The sequence below is a fragment of the Pseudochaenichthys georgianus genome, chromosome 4 (assembly GCF_902827115.2).
Source record: "Pseudochaenichthys georgianus chromosome 4, fPseGeo1.2, whole genome shotgun sequence".
Lineage (NCBI taxonomy): Eukaryota > Metazoa > Chordata > Actinopteri > Perciformes > Channichthyidae > Pseudochaenichthys > Pseudochaenichthys georgianus.
Genome location: NC_047506.1, coordinates 40637497 through 40659665, shown reverse-complemented (window position 1 = coordinate 40659665; position 22169 = coordinate 40637497). Strand labels below are relative to the sequence as shown.

At 40.8% G+C, this 22169-nt stretch overlaps 1 protein-coding gene across 1 annotated transcript; it reads right to left on the bottom strand.

The window, feature by feature from the left end:
* Positions 1-455: 455 nt before the first annotated feature.
* tmco1 (transmembrane and coiled-coil domains 1) lies at positions 456-13708 on the bottom strand. Its single transcript, XM_034082048.2, has 7 exons — positions 13497-13708; positions 7814-7891; positions 7672-7731; positions 7496-7542; positions 4748-4815; positions 4420-4564; positions 456-884 (listed from the first exon to the last, which is right to left on the bottom strand). Exons 1-7 carry the CDS (start codon positions 13564-13566, stop codon positions 786-788), a joined length of 567 nt encoding a protein of 188 aa, XP_033937939.1. The 5' UTR covers positions 13567-13708; the 3' UTR covers positions 456-785.
* Between the last annotated feature and the right edge of the window lie 8461 nt (positions 13709-22169).

Here is a 22169-nt window from a genome sequence, read left to right as displayed (position 1 = left end):
CAGGGTGTGCTTAACACAGCGAAGTTACTGACTTATTTATAACAGCAAGAGTCAGCTATCCTCTTTTTTTTATGAAATCATTTTATATTTCCATAAAACTATAACAAAAAACAATTGTCAGACAAAAAAAGGATTTGTACTGAGGAATCCAATGTCTTTATTTTAAGACTTCTGTGTTCATCGCAGGATTTCGAGTGATCAGAAGCTGATCAATAGTGCAACTCATCCCATAGAAAACATTTATTTCCCCCTGTAAATCACCCATGATGGAAAAACACAATTATGTTGCAGGAAGTACAAAACAGTCAGTTATCATACACTTATCCCGCATATTAATATCTCCTATCCCACCATAGTAGACCCAGGGTTCAATTATCGGTGTATGCTCCTTTAGAAAACACTGGTGGTCAGCAGGGATAAATAGATGAATTTGTTAAAGAAATGAAAAACACTACTGAAGAGTAATCATAAAACTTTATTATTATGTAAGAAATAAGGATACCAACAATGACATACAATAATACTGATAAATGGATCAGATGTTAGTGCCAATTAATCATTAAAATCTCCAAACAATATATGGCAAGGTAGACTTTTGTATCCTTTGGAAATCATTAAGAACTAATTTTCTAAGTAAGACTATGTTGAAGTTAAATAAACAAAACATGGATGAGGAATCCAACAGAAGGCAGAGAAACAGTAGCTGCAACCGAGAATCCGTTTGTCTTGTGCTCTGAGGAGGGAGCCGTGTCTGCAGGAGCAGCACCGTGAGACCCGTCTGATGGTTAGGAGAACTTGGCTGCTTGTGGGGGGGGTCCCAGGAAGCCTCCGGCCTGTTTGGTTGCAGCTCTGGAGGGCGCGAGACCGAGCATCTTCTGAATGTTCTGGAGAGAGGACACAGAACACAACATTCTCAAAAAGGAGAAAACATTTATTTTCTAGACACTGTGATGAAGTTTCTAGGTGTGTAAACACAAAAAACTCAAACCTAAATCAAGAATTTCTCTGTTGCACAGGCTGATATGTTCCTTTATTGTGGTGAACATGGCCACTAAAAGTGTCTGTCAATTTTCAACTCAATCTGCTTCCATAGATACTCACTAAACATGAATGTGTTTTCAATATGAAAAAACATTGAAACTATATATATCTTATTTTTGTTTTATTCACATGAATGGGTTAGGGGTAGGGATGCTCCGATCGCCAATTTCGGGGCCGATCGCCGGAATCAGTATCGGCCGATTCCGATCGCCGATCCGATCGAGTGGGCGGGGCCTAAATGGAAGATTTAAACATCATTTTAAATCTTCCATTTAAAGTGATGTTTAAACTCAGTTAATGGGGCTCATTCACTGGAGCTTCCACATACAACAATCAACTTAATTATTACATTCAAATGATGTACATTATTCAAGTTTACATTCACTTTGGATAATAACACGGAGGAAATGAGCGGAAGCGCTCTCTTTTCCTCTCTCCCTCTCTCTCTCCTGACAGCCTGTCAGTATCTCATGCAGCTCACTGATCCAGTAATGAGTGACCCGACAGTGAAGAATAAATATATTTATAATAATATATATACCGTACTTTTCGGAAAAAAAAAAAAAATTGTACAGCTAACGGCCACTAGGGAACCTCCTAAATCTATGGATTTTACAGGTAAAATTAACCACCTTTAACACTATGGGCTCTATGACCGGTCCGCGCCCGCCACCTTTAAGCGGCGGGCTCCAGCAGGAATGACAAAGGGCACCGTCCTTTCCCAAAGCATGTAATGGATGTATTACACTAGGAATAATAATGGTTGTTTTATACGTTTATTAATTGATTGATACGCTAAGGGCAATATTGTTGGCCGATACTGATTTATGATTTAAGTCTGACCTTCCGCTTCTGAATGTCCTTCTTCCCTAAGAAATACAATTGAATGCATACACAAAACATTTTTATGGACAGCCTGCTGGACATCCTGGACACCCCCCCACTCACACACTTTCCATTTCCACTGGTAGAAGCAGACCACTACCTGCCCCCTCCCACCCCTGATCATCACAGCTGGCCAGGGGAGTACTCAGGACAGGCCGGTAGCCCTGACGTCACAAACCCCTCTCCCACCACACGGGTTCCAGGCGCTAGTGCCCTTTTGCAAACCAGTTTCTCGTGTTTCCGCCTGGTGGGGTCGGCTCTCTCTGGTTCACATTTGGAAAAAAAAAAATGACAAAAACCAAGAACTGAATACGTCAGAGGGTTACATCGGAGGCTGGGGCCAGAGAAATAAGCAGTTCATGGCGAGTACGGTGTAGTAGGGCTGTGCAATTAATCGTATTTTAAATCTCGATTTTGGCTTGCAACGATTACGAAAACAACGTAATCGAAATAAAACGATTATTATTTTAAATTTTTTTAATTCTTTTTTTATTGGTTTTTCAGTTGAATTATACTTAAAGTTCAAGGAAATCAACTGTTAAAAACATTGTTCACATTTTTTTTCAATAAATGGATGTTTTCAATGTAAATGGATAACCGTTTTTAATAATCGTGATATCAATTATTGACCAATGTAATCATGATTATGATTTTTGCCATAATCGCACAGCCCTACTGTGTAGAACATAAAGTTGTTAAAAGCAGTAGTGCTTGGATTACAAAGTGACTAGAAAGAGACCTACACACTAACCAGGCGTAGTGTGATGCTCTTTAGTCGAGCTCAGCCCTAATGTACTCGCATGCATTTTCTAGTATTGTTGATGTGTAAATCTGTTGGTCACTTATGTGGATTGTTGCAAGGACAGAATATGATGTTTGTCTTGTTTTTTCTTCTCTGGTTTATCATCATGAGGTTTGGATGATCTGTACCAGCTGCTATTAAAAAGGGGATTAACACCCACACCTAATGCTGCGTTCACACCGGACGCAATGCGATGTTTGGGGGCGGCGCGATTACATGTAAAGTCAATGCAGAGATGCGGACAGACGCGAATTCGCTCCGACGGCGAGCATGAAGCGGTGGACGCGGTGCGAATCACGCGATTGAACGGTGCCGCGTCAAACGCCAGAGTTCAATTTTTTAAACTCGAGCGTCAAATTCACGTGGCGCGTTCTCGTGGAAGCCAATCAGCGGTGAGGATCTCAGCCTGCCGTTACTGACGTTCAACCAGTTAGCACACAGAGCTCACAGCTCCTCATATCTGTTCAGAAACTAGACAAAAGTTAAACAAGTACAAACCACAGACTGCCTGTGTCATGGTGAATACAGTCGCTGGTTTAGTTATGTCTGTAGGCCGTTGTTGTGAGTGTGGAAGGAGCATATACAACGTTAGCTTAGCCTGGTCAACCCAATCTCCATTCAGAAAACACGCATTTTAAAAGGGTTTTTCGCCTGCCGTCTGTCTGCAGACTTGTCAAAGCATTAATTCATGGTTTTTACTAACCGGTATCAGTATGTTGTTACTTCGGCATCATTTAGAAACGTGTATTATAATTAAATCACAGTAAAATATGTTCATTTTGTTGGAGTTAGCTCCCGAGCCAGCGAGTCTTGTTTGAATGATGCGAGTAAACACAGCTGGCAGCCGCGGTGAAACTCGAGCGATTAGAGCGAAGCGAATATTCGCATCGTGTCCGGTGTGAACGCAGCATAACCCCCTAAACGCACCAGGAGCGTCTGCGCTGCGTTACGGCCGCGCCGTTCGCAAAGATCGCGGCCACTCTGGTCAATGGGTGCTGTTCCACCAGACGCGCTCGAAGCGTCCCAGAAGCTCCTCGCCGCAAGGAATTCTAAAATATAGGATGAATCCTATTTTTGACACGGCGCAGCGCGGCCCAGGCAGGAAGTGATGAAAATCACCTTGTTGTCTGCTTTGCTGGTTGAGGGGGTGTACCCAAAACCGGCTCCTTCTCCTCCCCCCCACCACCGTCTTTCAAGTAGGAGAATACATGCCAGCGTTCTCCTCCGGTTTACAGGCACTGTCAATTATATATATATATACAATAATTATGATGATGAATGCATATTTTTTTACCACTAAAATACAGCAACACATCTTTGATTCATGTAGTTTATAACTGGAATATTACAATTATTATTAACTGTGTCTGTAGTCTACAACACAACAAAATATTGTTGAAGTACAAATGTCCAGGAAATATTCCAAAATCAACAACAACTGCGAGGCTGCACACACACGACGCTCCGCTTCCGCAACGTTTTGAAACGCGCCTGGTGTGTTAGGTCGCAGGAGGAGGTCGCAGTCGCAGCGTGGCGCAGCCGCAGCGCAGACGCTCCTGGTGCGTTTAGGGGGTTAGGCTGCCAATTGTATGTCTCCTTCTGCTGCTCATTAAAAGTGCTACGTACTTATTTGAAAAATGCGAATGACATTGTTACACTCTAAAGAAATGTTGTCCAGGTGTAGCAGTTACCTGTCTGATGGACATGGTGCAGAGGATGTAGAGGAAGATGAAGGAGCAGTCGGTGTAGTCCTCGCCCAGCAGGTTGCGGTGCGACAGTCCCTGGATGTAGGACAGCGGCGTGAATGGCAACTTGGCCACTACTCTCCCATCAAAGCTGAACAAAACAAAAAAGAGGAGAAAAAAGATTAGAGCTCAAGAGCATGTTTGAAGAAATTGAACCATTTTGGCATAAAAAAAATGTAGGCTATCACCATATGAAATTCTGTTTTATTTCGTTTTTTTAATCAAAAAGGCTTTAATGTTACATTAAATCGATATCATGATATGTTACACTTACATGGAGTTGAACATTCCCATCAGAGCGGTAAAGCAGAAGCCAATGGCAAACATGGACTTCATCCGCACCTACAAAACAAACACAAAACGGACATCTGACAAATTACATTTGACTTTACAATACTTTTTTTTTTTATTCATCCTGTAAAAGTTAATCTAGATCAAGATTAAAAATGAAATATCAGGCTATTCTAACAGTGAAACATACAATAAACTTAAAGGTCACCTATCATGCTATTTTTAGGCAATAGCATATCTCTCAGATATATGAAAATATATTAAAAAACATGTCTATGAAGTGTTTTGCTCAAAATACCAAACAGATCACCCATTCTAGCCATGCCTCATATCCCTCTATCTCACTTCCTATTTCAAAAGTGCTGATTTGGGGCATAAAGCTTAAAAAAAAAAAAAAAGATTAAAAAAAAGGAGGGGGCTGAGCTCATGCGGGAAATTCTACCGGCAGATTCTGCGGTGATGAAACGCCATATCATGGATTATCAAGGATTATTTCTGAAACAGTATGGAGCTCAAAGGCTTTCTCTCTTGCCGGTTATACCACAAGGTGAGTTCCGTTTTATTTCCTGCTTCTTCACACACATGCTCTCCAGTACAAGTTAGCTCTGAGTGTTAGCGATGCTAATGTAAACACCGACCATATTACGTCCAAAACAGTCGGGCATTGTTTCTGATAGCAACGTTTCTGATAGGGCCGTGGACGCAAATCTGGATCAGCTCTGTTGTAGCCCCGTTTTTAGAGATTTGGGTACGGAGGAAAAGAGAGAGGGTTTTATTTTCTGACGCTACGTGAGTTCCCCGACACACCAGGGACACATATTTATGTATAAAAGACATCAACAAGTGCATTTTGCATGATAGGTCCCCTTTAAGACATAGAAAAAGTACAATATAATAGTGTGATAGACATAATGGTTAAGGTAAGTTGCTCGAAAAAGAACTATCAATAAATAAGATATAATAAGATAAAACAGAATGCTAAATCAAATACTGTAGAATAAATATTGTGAACTGTAATACTATATAAATATGTCAAAAAAACTGCTGATCAATATATATATATATATATATTAGGGCTGTCAAGTTAACGCGTTAATAAAAAATGAACGCCACTAATTATTTTAACGCGATTAACGCATGTGTATTTTTTTCCTCGGCCGCCCCGTAGCTTCAGAGCGCATCGAGTTTAAAATACCATCTACAAGCTGATGCTGACAGCCCCGCTCCTGCTGCCTGCTTGTGGCAGACCACACTTCCACGCTCACCGGCAGGCACCGACTGGCCATCGGGAGGACCGGGAGGGTGTGTGTGTGTGTGGCCCGAGCGAGCGAGAGAGAGACCTTACGTGCATTATTGTTGTTGTTAGCATCTGGTGCTAGCTAGCTGCGCTAACGCATATAAGGAGCGGTTTAAATGAAAACTGAGGAGCGACATTTCGCCGAGCACTTGACTTTATGCAGGAAGCCAGACAGTGGGACATTGTACGAAAAGTCAGCACCAACGATCACACACACACACACACACACACACACACACACACACACACACACACACACACACACACACACACACACACACACACACACACACACACACACACACACACACACACACACACACACACACACACACACACACACACACACACACACACACACACACACACACACACACACACACACACACACACACACACACACACACACACACACACACACACACACACACACACACACACACACACACACACACACACACACACACACACACACACACACACACACACACACACACACACACACACACTTTGTATTGTATTATTGTATGAGAGAGGTTCCAGGTTGAGTTGAGGCGAATATTTGTAATGTTCAGGTTGTTGTGTTTAATATTCATGAGAATATTTGTCATTGTTCAAATGATAATAAACATTAGCATAAAGCATATTTGTCCACTCATATGTTGATAAGAGTATTAAAAACTTGAAAAATATTCCTCTAAGGTACATTTAGAACAGATCAAAAATGTGTGATTAATTTGCGATTAATCGCAATTAACTATGGACAATCATGCGATTAATCGCGATTAAACATTTTAATCGACTGACAGCCCTAATATATATATCTAAACTCCATTCAAAACAACCAAAATCCCCATATGGGCTCCTTTATAGGACGATAAATGGATTTAGCTCTAACCAGGGTATATGCAGGAATCCTAAAGTCAGATGTAACACCTTTTAAGACCCTTTCCATACGTTTTAACACCTCATCGCCACTTTGAGTTCTAACCGGTTACCTTGGCGACACACTTCACCTCACATTGACTATATACAGTATTGAGTGTCCTTCCTCCTTATCTTCCAACCATTTGAACGCAAACTTGCATTTCCCCAGAACGATGTTGTTTAACAACCGGCGTAAACGGACCTTCGCGCTATCAAGCAGTGAGCGTGCGATGTCCTGTTCGGATGACGTCAAATCCAACAGGATGCCATAAATAAACTCCACAGAATCACACGACACACCTACGCCATGATTACATTCAGGCACACTGTAGAACACAACCTCTTAGGAAAATGTATATACTAATTGAAAACAAGCTACAAAATGTAATACCTTGGGAAAATTAATACTTTTTAATAGCCTTCATTTTTCGCTAAATTGATTTATCAACTCTTAATACTTTTTAAGACCCCGCGGACACCCTGTCAAACAAATGAATTTTCTCTCACCATAGACAAGTCTCTGTTGTTGTTCTTCAGCTTCTCTTCTTGTCTTTCTGTAATACACAGAGTCATAGATCGCTCATCAGTGTCCAGTTCAAGAGCAGAGTGTGTTTTTATTTGAAATGTATCAACCATTGGTTAAACGCAACTTATTACAGTCAAATTGTTTACTGGCAACTTACCAATTTTTTTCTTCTGTTGACGTCCTGCAGATTCTGTGATGGTTTCCTTTTTCTTCTCAACTAATAAACAAGCAAAAGATAATGCATTAAAATATCTACAGGAGAGCATTACATGCAGCAATTACAGTAGTATGTCACTTACGTTTTTTGCTTTGTTTTTCCACTTCAGCCTTTAACCTCTTGTACTTTTCGGTACGATACACTAAAACCCAAGTAATACCTAAGGAGAAAATCAAAATACATGTGAATTAGATAATAACAACACTATTTCCAGTATCTGACATTTTATTTAATGGATCAAACAACAAGAGCCATTGCTGTATGATGAACACATTTATTTCAGATTTATATATATTTATATAAACTCTGTTCATAATATTCTACAAAACACTGTTATTAAGATTTGCACATCCCTAGAGTTAGGTGGAGGTATTATTTGTGTTTAATTGAGCAGTTTTATTGGACGAAGATTCATAATAAGCAGTGGATAGTAATACAAACTGTAAACACATTTTGTAGCCTCTTGTTTGTCAGTTTTCTGTCAAAGTAGAATTAAAATGCAGATGCTAAACTTAATTCATTTTTAAATTATGCTTTAGAAAAAGTAAATGCACAGGAAAATCAGCAAGTGAAAATTAAAGAAATATTGTTATTCTTTGATTTTCCTGTATTGAATAGAACGTCAAATAAGAAAGGCCTACAGACACTTTAGATTTGTATTGATATCTTACTTAAATAGCATGGTTCAAATGCAGAGAACAACTTAACTTTATCATATGGAATAAATAAAGCCTACTTTAAACCAACATTACTAAAAGCGGTTCACACGCTTCACGAAAGAATCTAGGCTTGTTTGAAACGCGTTGCGGCTCGCCTCGAAAGTAGACGAGAATAGCCGATCGCAGCCGGGGGAGGTCTCAAAAAGCTCGCCTGAAGTCGGAGTCGGCTTCGTCTTCCCTCGGTTTTTTGGCGGATTGCAAACAACTTTAAGGTGCATACCGCCACCTCCGGAGTCGGCTTGAATCGGTTTGCATTTATAAAGAAAATTCCCATCAAGCATTTCTCTTCCGCAGCCCGTGGAGAGGAACTGCACCGCCTCGCTCTCAAGACTGCGGGCGTCTTTGTCCCGCGAGATTTCAACGTAATGTGGGCGAGCCTCCAGAGCAAGTCGGACAAAATGACTAACCATCATGCAACGCACTAGAAAGACGTTGATCGCAACTGCCCAGGTCTGGCTTGTCTCAAACAAGTCACCTACGATAATTACTTTATCTGTTTTAAGAACCAAAGTTGATAAAAACTCAAGAGAATTCTGATAAGAATTCTGAATAAGGACCTGGTGCACGGTACACTGTAACAAATAAGATTGGCTGCAAAGTTTTCCAGGTCGGAGGATGCGTAAGACTAAAAACGAGACTTTCAAAGGAGGTATAATTTAATTTTGGTTTAGTATTGATAAGTAAACTTGAGTCAAACATTGCTGCAACTCCACCTCCTCGGCCCACGCCTCGGGCAATATGAGTATTGATATGGCTGGGTGGAGGCATGAAAACGGGTCAGGGGTGAAAAAGGTGAGAAAGATATTATCCCTCTAGGGGGGTCCGGGGGCATGCTCCCCCGGAAGAAAATGTTGAATATTCCATATTTTAAAGCATCAATCTGATGCATTTTGAGATGCATTTTTTTGCCAACCTGGGGAGAGCTGGAGAAACTTAACTTCAGCCATGAGTCAAAAATATTATGGCCTCCTTACTAAGTATTATCAGGGATGCAAACTCATCAGGTATGGAAAAGGTGACAAGGACCCGAGCCCCCCGACCCCACGGAATATCGGCTTTAAAATAAGGAATAACAGAGGATTTTAGTAGTCAACTAAAGCAGCAGTGTTAATAATAACAGAAACGCTAAAGAGTCACATCTAATACAAATATATAAAAGCATTTATTTTAATTGTGTAGCAGTCAGTTTATAATTTTGGCAGCACTGTTGAGCATTTTGAAAATCTATTGTCATGCCTCTGTGCAAGGCTGAGTCTTTCTATCTGTATGGCATCTGGTGTAAAGTAACTAAAGTAACTAAATTCATAAACTCAAGTACTATACTTGGGTACAATTTTGAGATACTTGTACTTTATTTAAGTATTTCAATGTTTTGCTACTTTGTTCTTCTTCTCCTCTACAGTTCAGAGGTAAATGGTGTACTTTGACTCCACTACATGTATTAATACTAGGGGTGTAACGGTACCCTTCGGTTCGGTACACGTGTGTACCGAAGTGTAACGAACGAATATAACGTTAAACGTAAAAAATTGAGAACGTGAACAACTTCTTGGAAGTAATCTCAGGTGCTGCGTCGCAGCATTCAGAGTAATTTGCACCCATTGTGTTCAACGCGTCATAGAGCGAGCAAGTCATTTAATTGGACGAGCTGGTCAGAGGGATGCGTTCAAATGTAGTCAGTAATTTGAGGAACTGTCGAAATGGCGAACGCAGATAAAGTTGAGCTCGAAAATCCTCCAGCATCATTGAAGTCTCCGGTTTGGGAACATTTTGGTTTCACAGTTACGTACAAGGATGACGAACAAAGACAGGTGGACCGAACCAAAGCTGTTTGTCGGCATTGTTCAACTAACATTGGTTACGCGGCTGGCAATACATCAAACTTGCACATGCACTCATTTAAAAAGGCATCACCCGAGCTCTGCTCTGAACACCTGAACGGCCCGTTCTAACAGCTGTTCACCAGCGGTCCAGTCTGTACCACAGCGACTCCAGACCGCACAGTTAATATTAACGAACGCACCCATAGGTAATGTGGCTGCTGAAGCTAGACCATCATCGCGGAGCAGCAGAGCCGACAGGCAGGAAGACTCGAGCACACAACTCGCGCTGCATTATAATATATAAAAAAAGAACACCATGCGTGTCATGATGGCACATAACAGCTCGCGGCCGCAGACTACTCCGGGTCCCAGGCCCCCCCCATACCCCAAAAATATTTGTATTGCATATCTACATGAATCACACAAACTACCTATTTTGGATTCAAAACGGCGAATTTCGACGAAAGGTGAGTGATTTTCATGCCTTATGCTGACATATTCTTCATGTCTCAACCAAGTTTCAGTGAGACAGCATATATCAATATTATAATCTGATATTAAATCATTTACCAATATTGCTTTAGATGCTAGAGATCTTATGTTTAAGAGACCACATTTAATCTTCCTGTTTTGTTGCACTGTAGTAGTTGTTACATTTACTTTTATTAGGTATTATGTATGACACCTCTATTAGGTTTTACCTTAAATTGTCCTTGGGCAGACACACACACCGCTAATATTGGGTATTTTATTGGGTTCGGGATTCCTATGGGTGACTGCCTAGGAGAGAGCGCAGAGAAGCGTGTAAGACTGCGACTCCGCCTCCTGGTCTCAACTCCAGTTTGTCATGGATTAAATCCACAAAGCCCTGAAATGTTTGCCGAAATGAGATTTGCACCTTCCAAAGTAGGATGAATGCCGTTGTTATGCCGTAGGTTGAAGCCTTGCCGTGGATTGAAGCCATGTTCGCGGGGACGCGCAAAGGTGACGTCATCGCCTGTTTTGAGCGTTGGCCGTTTTCTAAGCTTTTTTCACCCTTTTCAAAGCTTTTATCTCTCTTTTGAATTATATATCAGATTAAACAGCAAACGGCTGAATAAATAATGTGCATACAATTGCGAGGAGGCTCGTTTTAAGGACACGTTTTTCAGATCTGTCACAATCTTCGTATTGGAATAAACTTACGTTTTTGAGTGTATAGTCCCACTCTGTTATATTCCTCCTTCCTACAGAACAGACAATGACAGGATAATATGTGATTTGTCAGTATAGTCCTATTTCTTAAAACCTTCTCTGTTGTTTAAGTGTCTGATAACCACGAATAGTAAGCAATGATATGACAGTAATGATATAACATATGATCATGTCAGACACTGTGTTATTTTCAATCAAGCCTAAACGATAATGTGTTCAAACTGGCTTCACTCACTTGAATTGCTCCTTTGAATATCATTTTTATATATCCCTACTCAACACATGTTTGTATTGTAATGACACTCATATATTTCTTTTAATTGTATTTTAAAGTGACATTGAATGCTTTGAAAGGTGCCCTAAAATAAAGTGTATTATTGATCTTATATCTGTGCCTCTATTACATTACATTTCATTTTCTATCACACTATTAATGTTCCTTATTTTAGACTAGGTTAATCCTGGTGTCAATAGGGAAGATTTTCACTGTTCTCTACATAACATGTTCAGAGCAGGTATTTCTCCTGCCAGATTTGGAACCCCCCCTATATCTTTCTCCAGGACAGTCACAACTTCACCAAAATCACACTGGTGTTTGCTGTCCCCCTCTAGTTTGTGCTCACCAAAGCATTTCACACTGGGCCCTGCAGGTACACAAATAAAGAGGGGCTTCCATATCCGGTAGTGCAGTTGCTAGAGCTGCCGGATTTTGAAGCGCCCCCTGTCATTTTGGCCAGGATAGTCACAATGTCACCAAAATCACACTGGTGCTTGCTGTTCCCCTCTAGTTTGTGCTCACCAAGCATTTTACTCTGCGCCCTGCAGGTGAAAAACTAAAGAGGGGCTTCCAAATCCGGCAGCACCAACACCTGATCTGCCGGATTTTGAAGCCCCTCTTTAGTTTTTCACCTGCAGGGCGCAGAGTAAAATGCTTTGGTGAGCATAAACTAGAGGGGAACAGCAAGCACCAGTGTGATTGTGGTGAAGTTGTGACTGTCCTGGAGAAAGTTGTAGGGGGGGGGGGGGGGGGGTGCCATATCTGGCAGGAGAAATACCTGCTCTGCTGAACATGTTATAGAGAACAGTGCAGCTCTAAAATAAGGAACATTAATAGTGTGATATAGGCACAGATATAAGATCAATAATACACTTTATTTTAGGGCACCTTTCGAAGCATTCAATGTCACCTTAAAATACAATAAAAAATAAAATATGAGTGGCATTACAATACAAACATGTGTTGAGTAGGAAACCACAGAGGAACATTACATTCAAAGGAGCAATTAAAGCGAGTGAAGCCAGTTTGAACACATTATCTTTTAGGCTTGCTTGAAAATAACACAGTGTCTGACATATGTTATATCATTACTGTCATATAATTGCTTACTATTCGTGGTTATCAGACACTTAAACAACAGAGAAGGTTTTAAGAAATAGGACTATACTGACAAATGACATAATTATTATCCTGTCATTGTCTGTTCTGTAGGAAGGAGGAATATAACAGAGTGGGACAATACACTCAAAAACTGAAGTTTGTTCCAATACGAAGATTGTGACTATCTGAAAAGTGTCCTTAAAACGACCCTCCTCGCAATTGTATGCACATTATTTATTCAGCCGTTTGCTGTTTCATCTGATGGGAAATATATCATTCAAAAGAGAGAGAAAAGCTTATTAAACTAGACGAACGCTCAATACAGGTGATGACGTCACGTTTGCGCGTCCCCGCGAACAGGGCTTCAATCTACGGCAAGGCTTCAATCTACGGCACAACACCGTCTCTCTTAATCAGACCAGGTTTCCCCCAGAAGGCTGTCCAATTATTTACGAAGCCCACTAGCTAGCCTATTGCTTGATCTCAAAAGCGATACAACTAGCAATTCATCAATAGTAATGACGTTAACCATATTTCCTTTATGTGTAATCCAGAGTGGTTAATATAAATAACGTATTCATATGTTTCCTTGACGGTAGTAACATGCGGTCTGCCTAAACTTCCCGTCGGGCTGTCAGCAGGTTCACTCACCCTCGGCGAGCAGCGCCGTACACACGGAGATGAACACGATGAGGATAGTATCGGCGAACATTGTGCTCATGTTTCTGTAACCGCTCCGTTAAATGTTCCGTTTTTCCTACCGCACAGAGAATAGTCTTAATGCTCTTAGAGGCTACACCATGAACACATTACACTTGTTTCTTAGGGCTTGTCAGCATTAGAGACGGGGTCATACGATGTACTTCCGGTTCACCGGTCTCAACAGTAATCAGATTACCGAGTGCAACTGAGCTATGGTAGGCTATGATGGTAAAACTATATATATTTTATTCTCAATAAAACACTGTCATACAGGTGTTTATTTAGCCACAGTATTTTTGATACTGCATTGTGAGGTTTCGTGCCAGTGGATTGGTTTACCGTATATTGCAAGAAAATGTGCACCGAAAAATCAGTATAAATGCTTTTATTTGAAATGTGGTCAAACTCAAATTAGGTGAAGGCTACAATTAAACAAACAAAATGACAATGTTATACATGAGGGCACAATAACACACAATACGGACATTAAACAATACATATTAAGACATGTTACACATTTGTTGTGTTTTATGACTATTCTCAAGTTCATTACGTTTCAATAGTGTGTCATTTCAGTTTTTAATTGTGTGTGGTTTCTTTTTAGTCTATTTGCATTTTGAATAGGCTGCAGTACTTTTTATTTAATAGAGATGTATTAGAAAAAAATCCTTTCCTTTCAATATAATCAGAATCAGAATAAAGTTTGCATATTTACACAAGGAATTTGATTTGGTGTATGATGGTACAAACATAAAGAATCTGAGAAAATAAGTTGTAAGAGGAAGTCAAAAATATAACTATAATAAAACTATAAACTATTTAGCATATTCAGCTGTGTGTGTGTGTGTGTGTGTGTGTGTGTGTGTGTGTGTGTGTGTGTGTGTGTGTGTGTGTATATATGTCCGCATATGTAGCCTGTTATTGTCTCATTATACCGCACTGTGAATGAATTAAAGTAAATATATAAGTCGTCATGAACACATCTGTCCATCAGACAGAGGGCTGCTGTGCCCCCTGTCATCATCAATGGACGTCTCTTTAAAATGAGCGCTCAGAGGAGAGGAGTTAGAATTTCTCTAACCGCCTGCTGCTTCTCCTCGGTTCCCCTCCTCAGTCCTCCGCTCACATCTCCTGTGGGCGGGACTAAGTATCGAAGATAGGAGTCGAGGAGGGGACATTTAAGAATTGAGAAACCTCTTCTGATGGGTCCTCCAAATCCATGGGGCCCTTCTCACTTCTCTTATTTTTCATTTCCTCGCTCCTCGGTCTCTGTCTCACCGAAAGTTGATTTGTCTGCGCCATCTTGAGTAGCGTCCCAATGGCCTTATTTTTGCCGGAGGAGCGAGGAGCGATAATGGAGGAGCTATAACCGAGGAACCACCAGACCATCCTTTGATGAAATCCTCAGACACTCGCCCCGCCCCCTTACTGTGTATCGCTCACTGATTGGACGAGGCAGTGCATGCACTGATCTGATGCTTCTTGACCAAGTGGCAAACTCTGGGGAACAGCCGGGAAGCCAATACGGAAGTGCCACACACTGCAGTTCATATAGTGGCCGATAGGCGATGGCTGCAGAAAGGAGCAATTTCCATAGACCCCCATGTTAAAATGCCCAACTTTACAGCAGAAAAAAACATGTTTCTACCCCTGGCTCCATACATTTTTATTATCAATATAGTTAGATTCCACCTTCATGATTATGGATCTGTGAGTGATTTGTTTTCTAACACGACCCTTTTATTTATATTAGGTCTTAAAGTTGTTGCATTAATTAGGGTGTGGTCACGTTGATGGACACGTACATGCCTCACTGTCAGCTAACAGCAACTTGTCCACTCTGCTAGGCTACAACCATAGAGGCTACAACGTTAGGATTCTCTGAATCGGGTGCCTTTTGGGTCTTCGCATTTTTTAAGAAAATACCTTAAAATATTGCATTTTTTATCATAACATCTGGTAGAGGACTACTTAAACCTTTGGGAAAACACATTTTCCCACCTCAGGCATACAATCCAAATAATTACTAGGAGTTTCCTTCTTACAAAAAGTTGTTTGGAGTTCAACCCCGTCACAGACAACTTGGAGTCTGTGTGAATATGATTAAAAAAGATATTCAAGTTAATTTTTGTTGAACCTTAATCATCAGAAGTCCCTTGTTTAGGATCACCTATGTTAAGTAGATTTGTTCTAGACCATTAGTAGACCATTTGGGTGCAAAAGGGGATCATTAGAACTTTATCCAACATCGGCCTTCAAATGTTATCAAAAATATGCATTCAACTTAGAATTTTGTTTAGGTTTCATATTTTGTCTGATTATCTTGTACACTGTAAACACAATACAACACTTCAAAGTTCATATTAAGTTCATATCACTAAAATATTAATACAAACCTATTAAATAACAGGGTTGAACTCAGCATGACGGGGTTGAATATGATAACAGGGTTGAAAGGACAACACATTTTTCTATATGGTATGGATTTATTTAGCTGAGCAATTAATGATTATGCATTCAATTAAATGGAAATTCAATTGAATTACAGCTGAACTATCAAAACATTTGATACAACATGAAGTATTTAAAAAACATCAAGCACAAATCCATCAAAAACATGAATGGAATGAATCAGTCCATATGGTCAGCATTAACCACAATTCCTAATAAAATGTATAATGGTAAAATGTAACTAATTTTGATTGCTAATTTGGCTACTAATATTCAGTACATAACGTTGAACTCTGAATATTTGTTTGTGAAGTGTTGCTTCATCCTTTAATCAGAAAGCCTGGCCCACACTTCTTTCTCAATGTCCATGTGTCGTGATGTCACAGGCTGAGGGGGTGGGATGAGCTCGAGCACATCATCAAACATATACCACAGCACATCCTCACCAACAGGCCAAAAGAACCTGTTTGGTCCGACACGATGCATGCATTTGACTTGAACTTGTGTTTCATCCACGGCTAGGATAATCCTGGATACAAATCCTTATCGTATGTGAGCACACCATTGCCCCAGCACCTCTGTGTCTTCCCATTGGATTTGCGTCGGCCTCTGTGACACTGCCACTGGCACCTTCTTGAGAAAGCTGAAATGCTGTGTATTCCAACATTCACAGCGTAACTGCTTTTGGGTAGAGCACATACAGCTGACATCACGAGATACTATCTCTCCTGGAGCGAGAGTTACCAGCTGATGGATTCGCATGGTTCCTGGGACTGCTGTTAGGTTTGATGGCATCCTCTCAAGTGCCTGTTCAACTGTTCCACTGTTGACAAAGAACAACTTAATCGATGTATTGGTCTCCAAAAGGGCATTGAAGAGCTCACGTGCATCTTTGATGTCCTGACCATGGCTTATTAGCATGTCAACAGTCCTCTTCAAGGCTGCGCCAACACCATCTGGTGCTCCCTTACCATGGCTGGCCTCAAAGAAATTCCAAGTCCCTGCATTAAGGCCTCTTTTCATCAGCTCAGTGCTAAAAAGAAAACAATTGCCCTTCTGCTTGTACTGGGTCCAAGGACCATCACTAAGACAGTGTACCACAGAAACATCTGGGTATGTTGCCTGCACATGATCCAGTACAGGGTTTAGATGCTCCCATATAGCTGCTGAGCTTTTGTGTTTTGATGGGGATATTGTGGTGAAACCGGTTGGTTCTTGGATGCCACCTACATAAAGAACCCCTGTATGCAGTGTTGCCTGCTGGTGGGATGATCCGAAGTGCACTGCTTGGATTTCCGAACTGTACTTGCAGGTAAAGTTCTCAGAAAAATCTACGTGAATTAGGCATTCATCAGTGACCATGCTCTTCCTTAGCTCACGGTAGTAGGCATACTGCTGCCCAGAGCCGTATAATAGAAGAGTTACGACATCTCCGTTCACTCCAATGGACCACTTTTTTACAGCAATGGCGGATCGTGGAGCCTCTCAATCGTTCCCCGGAAGTTAGCGCCAAGGCTGGCAGAGCTGTGGAGTTGCAGCATAATAGACCGTTCGTGACGGACTTTTAAAGGTAAGAAGAAGTTTAAAGATTTATATTGCGGATATTATCAGTACATCTGATTCAAATGAACATGTGTATTAAAGGATGTCAGTGGATTATCCCTAAATTAGTAGATTTAGGGAACGTTTACAGATAACAGATCAAGCTAGGATACCGAAGCAAGTTAGCAACACACGTTGAACAGCCTTTTAATTGTACATTCCGTTCTCTTAATGTCATTTCGTCCAACATGTTGAATTAGAGAAGAGGGGCTTCTAAACGGGATTGTATGCGGGGGTGGAGGGAGTTAAATATTAGGTAAATATAACTTTGGTGCGTGTAAGAGTGAGTGTTTTTAGCAGAGCCATATTGTGTCCTTGTGATTCTGTTGATTATTACCTGTCTGTATAATGTTGCAGCTCAGCTGATTCTGGATTGATGGCAAAGGGAGAGGGACTTAAGTGAGAGTGAAAACACAAGGTAAGTTTAATACTACTGTTTTATATAAGTAAGCATACTAAACATGTATTCTATCACTGTATTATATAAGTAATCTTGTTAGTAACCTACTGTATGGCAGGTGGAGGGGCAGTGATGTTACAGGTGGAGGAGCAAAACTGCAAGACTGCAAACTCCCAAGACAGAGAAATCAAAGTGTGTTCTCCAGAGAAGAGGTTGATTTCACTCCAATTTTTTCATATTTTCTAAAGATGTGGAAATGGCACAAAAAAAAACTTGAGAGCTGTAACCAAGACAACTGTAACAACATGAGTAGAGAGCCACCAAGGTTTTTCAAGTCCCTCTCTTACTCCATTTTGCCAACCCAAACTTCCAGGTACATGACGGGACACCTTGCTTGTTTTTGTTGTTTGCGCTCCTCTGGCTGGGTGCTGGCAGGTGGAGGGCAGTGATCCCTTCCCTTCTTCCTTCAATCTTTGAGACTAATGTAAGTAGAAGACATGGCACTGTAAATGTTCGAACATTTAAAATATTATACCACTTCAAAATAAGAAATATTACTTTTGTTACTAAGAGTTCATACTTATTATACCTGTGTCACCTTTCACACTATCGCTGTGATCATGAGCTATGGGCTTTGTAGATACAGGGGCCCTTCTCTTTTTGACCACAGGGCGATGCACGAAGATGGTGGGTATAGCCTCTGCTCTCAGCCTAGTCTTGCCCTTTTTTGTCTTGACAAACGAGTGACTTGAGGTTACTTCACACACAGAACAACTCAGTTGTGTCTGCCCACATACATATTCCATAGTGGTTGAATACACAGTATTAGGAAACACTTTATACTTACTGGACATGTTATACTCATTACATACTGTATATAAAATATGACCAAGAATGTGAGACAACTTTATAGAAATTCATATCACATCTGTTACTGATGCCATTTGTCATACTTTGTTAAACTCTCAAATAATAAAGTTCCATAACTTCAGTTGGGAACAGAGACCACACCTTATCTCCCCAAGGCAATTTCCCATCCAATAGGTGTGCTATATAGGTGTGTATAACCCTTTCTCCTGTCTGTTACTCCCTCTCTCAGCACAAGAACCAGAGGGGGATTCAATGGAGCCTGAATACCTGCACTGAGACCCTCACCCTGCACCCTGAGTCTCAACTCTCAGTGTTTTTCAAGCCTTTCCCTGTTTTTTTTTGTATTAAACAAAACATGAAGCTTTCCCAATGGTGTGGTTTTCGTTTTGTGAAAAAGTGCAAATGCAGTGTTTGTATATAATTACCTCACATATTTGTTTGCTGTTGGTCGTGAAATTGCTCCTGCTGACTTGAGCCAGCCATTTTTTCCTCCGCTCTGTGTCAGTGGGGAAGCCGTACATTCGTACTCCTTTCTCTGAGCGATTGGAGCATCCCCAGGCAGCACAGCAAACCATGGTGGCGACTAGGAGGCAGCACAGCAAACCAGGACAACACGGAGGAAAAGGCACCGACAAACTGCATGATATGCTATTCAATGTTTATTGAATTCCATGTATTTGCAATGGATGTTCCTAAAACAACACATTTAACATCATCATCATCATCATCATCATCATCATCATCATCATCATCATCATGCTGCTGCTGCTGCTGCTGCTAGTCCTTTGATAGTCACCTGTCGGTCTCCTGTCCTTTCTGAAAGCCATAAAGATGACATTAGTCGTTTAGATAACTTGTGTCCTCAATTACCAGGGGATTACTGAAACTACCATGAATCTAAGAAAATGGTAGAAATTAATCTAATCTGAATTTTAAAGCATTACTTTAGATCCCCTCCCTCTAAATGTATCAATATACATTAGAAAGTGATGCTCCTGACTACCATACAAGTTTAAGAAGATAATATTGGTTTGAAAGAATTCAAAGCTATAAATAAACAGCAACAGGCTCTTTAACAAGGCACTGTTAGTAACATGTAAACTAGTTGTTCACACTAATCCTAATATTATCACTTAATATTAGCAAATTATATTTTATTTTTTAAAACATATTGATGTAAATACATACACATATCGATTTGTTGTATACATATTGCAAATCAAAACCTTTATTCACTAATAATTACCAAAAATCGTAGTTCTATCTCCTGTTATCAATGCATTCACATTGCCCGCCATGAACTTCCGGGGAACGATCCTCGTCTACATGAACCACGTGACGATAACCGTTTTTGGACTTCCGTTGTCGTAACTCTTCTATTATACGGCTCTGCTGCTGCCTAATATTAAAAGAATGCTTCTTGAACTTGCTCAGGAGTGTTTGGAACTGCTCAGCAAGTTGCTCCTGGGTGCCCTCAACAATCTGTCTAACAGTTATCTTCACTGTCGGCCCCTCCTGGTCATTCATTGTTGCCTTATCTTCTGTCCCCCACTGAGTACAGGACACCCTTTCTGCACTGTCAGATGTACTTGAGAGTGGAACTGTTTTGTCTCTGCAGTGTCCACACTCCCCATACATACAGTCCTTTCTAATAGTATCACAGCACACCATTTTACTGAGTGCCTCAAGATTTGAGGTCTCAATCAACTTCAACTGACTCAGCTTTTCTGCCAGAAAGCTAAGATTCTCGTGCAGTTTGCACGTGTCACGGTCGGACAGGGACGGGTGCACAACCCACAAGGGACGTTGGCGGCAAAATGCAGGGTGTGAGATCCTCCCATTGTTCTCTGCCAGAAACCTTCTGTGGAGGTTTCTTATCGTGTCTACAAGGAACCTTTGATGCATCTTTACCTTGTTTCTTGTAATGGTTTGTTTTCTTCCTGTAGTTATCCTGCTGACATCATCTCTTGTCAAGAAGGTCTTTACATTGTTCTCCATAGATGCATCTGCATACCTGCTCACAGGCTTTCTGGCACATGTGCTTAGGCTATTAGTGTTCAAAAGGTTTCTGCGTTTTTTTGAAATCCCCAGTGCCTGTTCTGACCATCTCTGCAGCCTATACTTTTTGACAATCTTTCCCACAGTAACCTCAGATATGATTTGCTTATCTCTTTCATTTCTGCTCTTTTGGTATTTTCTTTTGATGTCAGCAATAAGGGCTTCATGGAGAAGTAACGTTCTTCTGACCCTGCTGTTCACAGTACAATTCTTGACCAGTTCACGGACTTTGGATCTTGGAGATTCATTATGTGTTGCTGATCGCTGGAACCTCTTTTTGTACTTTTCTTTAAGTTGTTTCTCCTTTCTCAGTGAATGTTCGAGTTGTTCTATTTCTTCACGCAGTTTGTTTCTTGATCTACGGGATTGCTTTTGCCCTCCAAACGTTGCCTAAAACAAAACCAGGCAATACATAATTAGCAAAACTCCAGCCCATATAACATCTAACATGGATAAAAAACAAAATGATAAACACTTCCATTGACACACACACACACACACACACACACACACCACACACACACACACACACCACACACACACACACACACACACACACACACACACACACACACACACACACACACACACACACACACACACACACACACACACACACACACACACACACACACACACACACACACACACACACCTAACAACATATTTCCCTGACCTTGAGGACTCAGGTCTGCGCTGCACTGCATGCTGAATATTAGGACTTTGTGGAGGAGTGTTGAGTTTGCTGAAAGCTTCCCTTTCTTTCTGTCTTCTTTTAGCTTTCCTCCACATCTTACGCTTCTGTCGTTTAGCTCTGTCACTCAGATCACAGATAGTTTTCTTTTCCCCCTCATCAGTATTCCTTTTCCACCTCTTGCGCTCACTCCTGAGATAATTCTCCCTCCTATCTGGGTCTGCATTCCTTCTTGCCCTGTACTCTCTTTGCCTCTCTGCTGCTGTTTTTCCCATTGTGATGTCTGAAAATATTAAACATTAAAAAAACATTAAGAATGATACAGACATTACCATTTAGTCATATAAGAAATGTCAAACATTCAACCCCGTCACAACAGTTCAACCCTGTTATAATAAGAAATGTGACGGGGTTGAAGTTCTTGACAAAAAGTAGCCATGAGACCTTGTTTAGCTAAGACATAGCACCACATGGAATTTAAGGACATCATAAAATGGTAGTATTTTGCACAACTATTGTTTAATTTTTCCTAAAGTACTGTTTACTA

Bases quoted from the DNA above. Each gene is read 5' to 3' on its own strand.
- tmco1 (XM_034082048.2), bottom strand. From the start codon at position 13,566: ATGAGCACAATGTTCGCCGATACTATCCTCATCGTGTTCATCTCCGTG. The intron at 7,892-13,496 runs GTGAGTGAACCT...TTTTCTCCTTAG, and splicing joins TACGGCGCTGCTCGCCGAGG to GTATTACTTGGGTTTTAGTG. The intron at 4,565-4,747 runs GTAAGTGTAACA...TGTTTTGTTCAG, and splicing joins ATGGGAATGTTCAACTCCAT to CTTTGATGGGAGAGTAGTGG.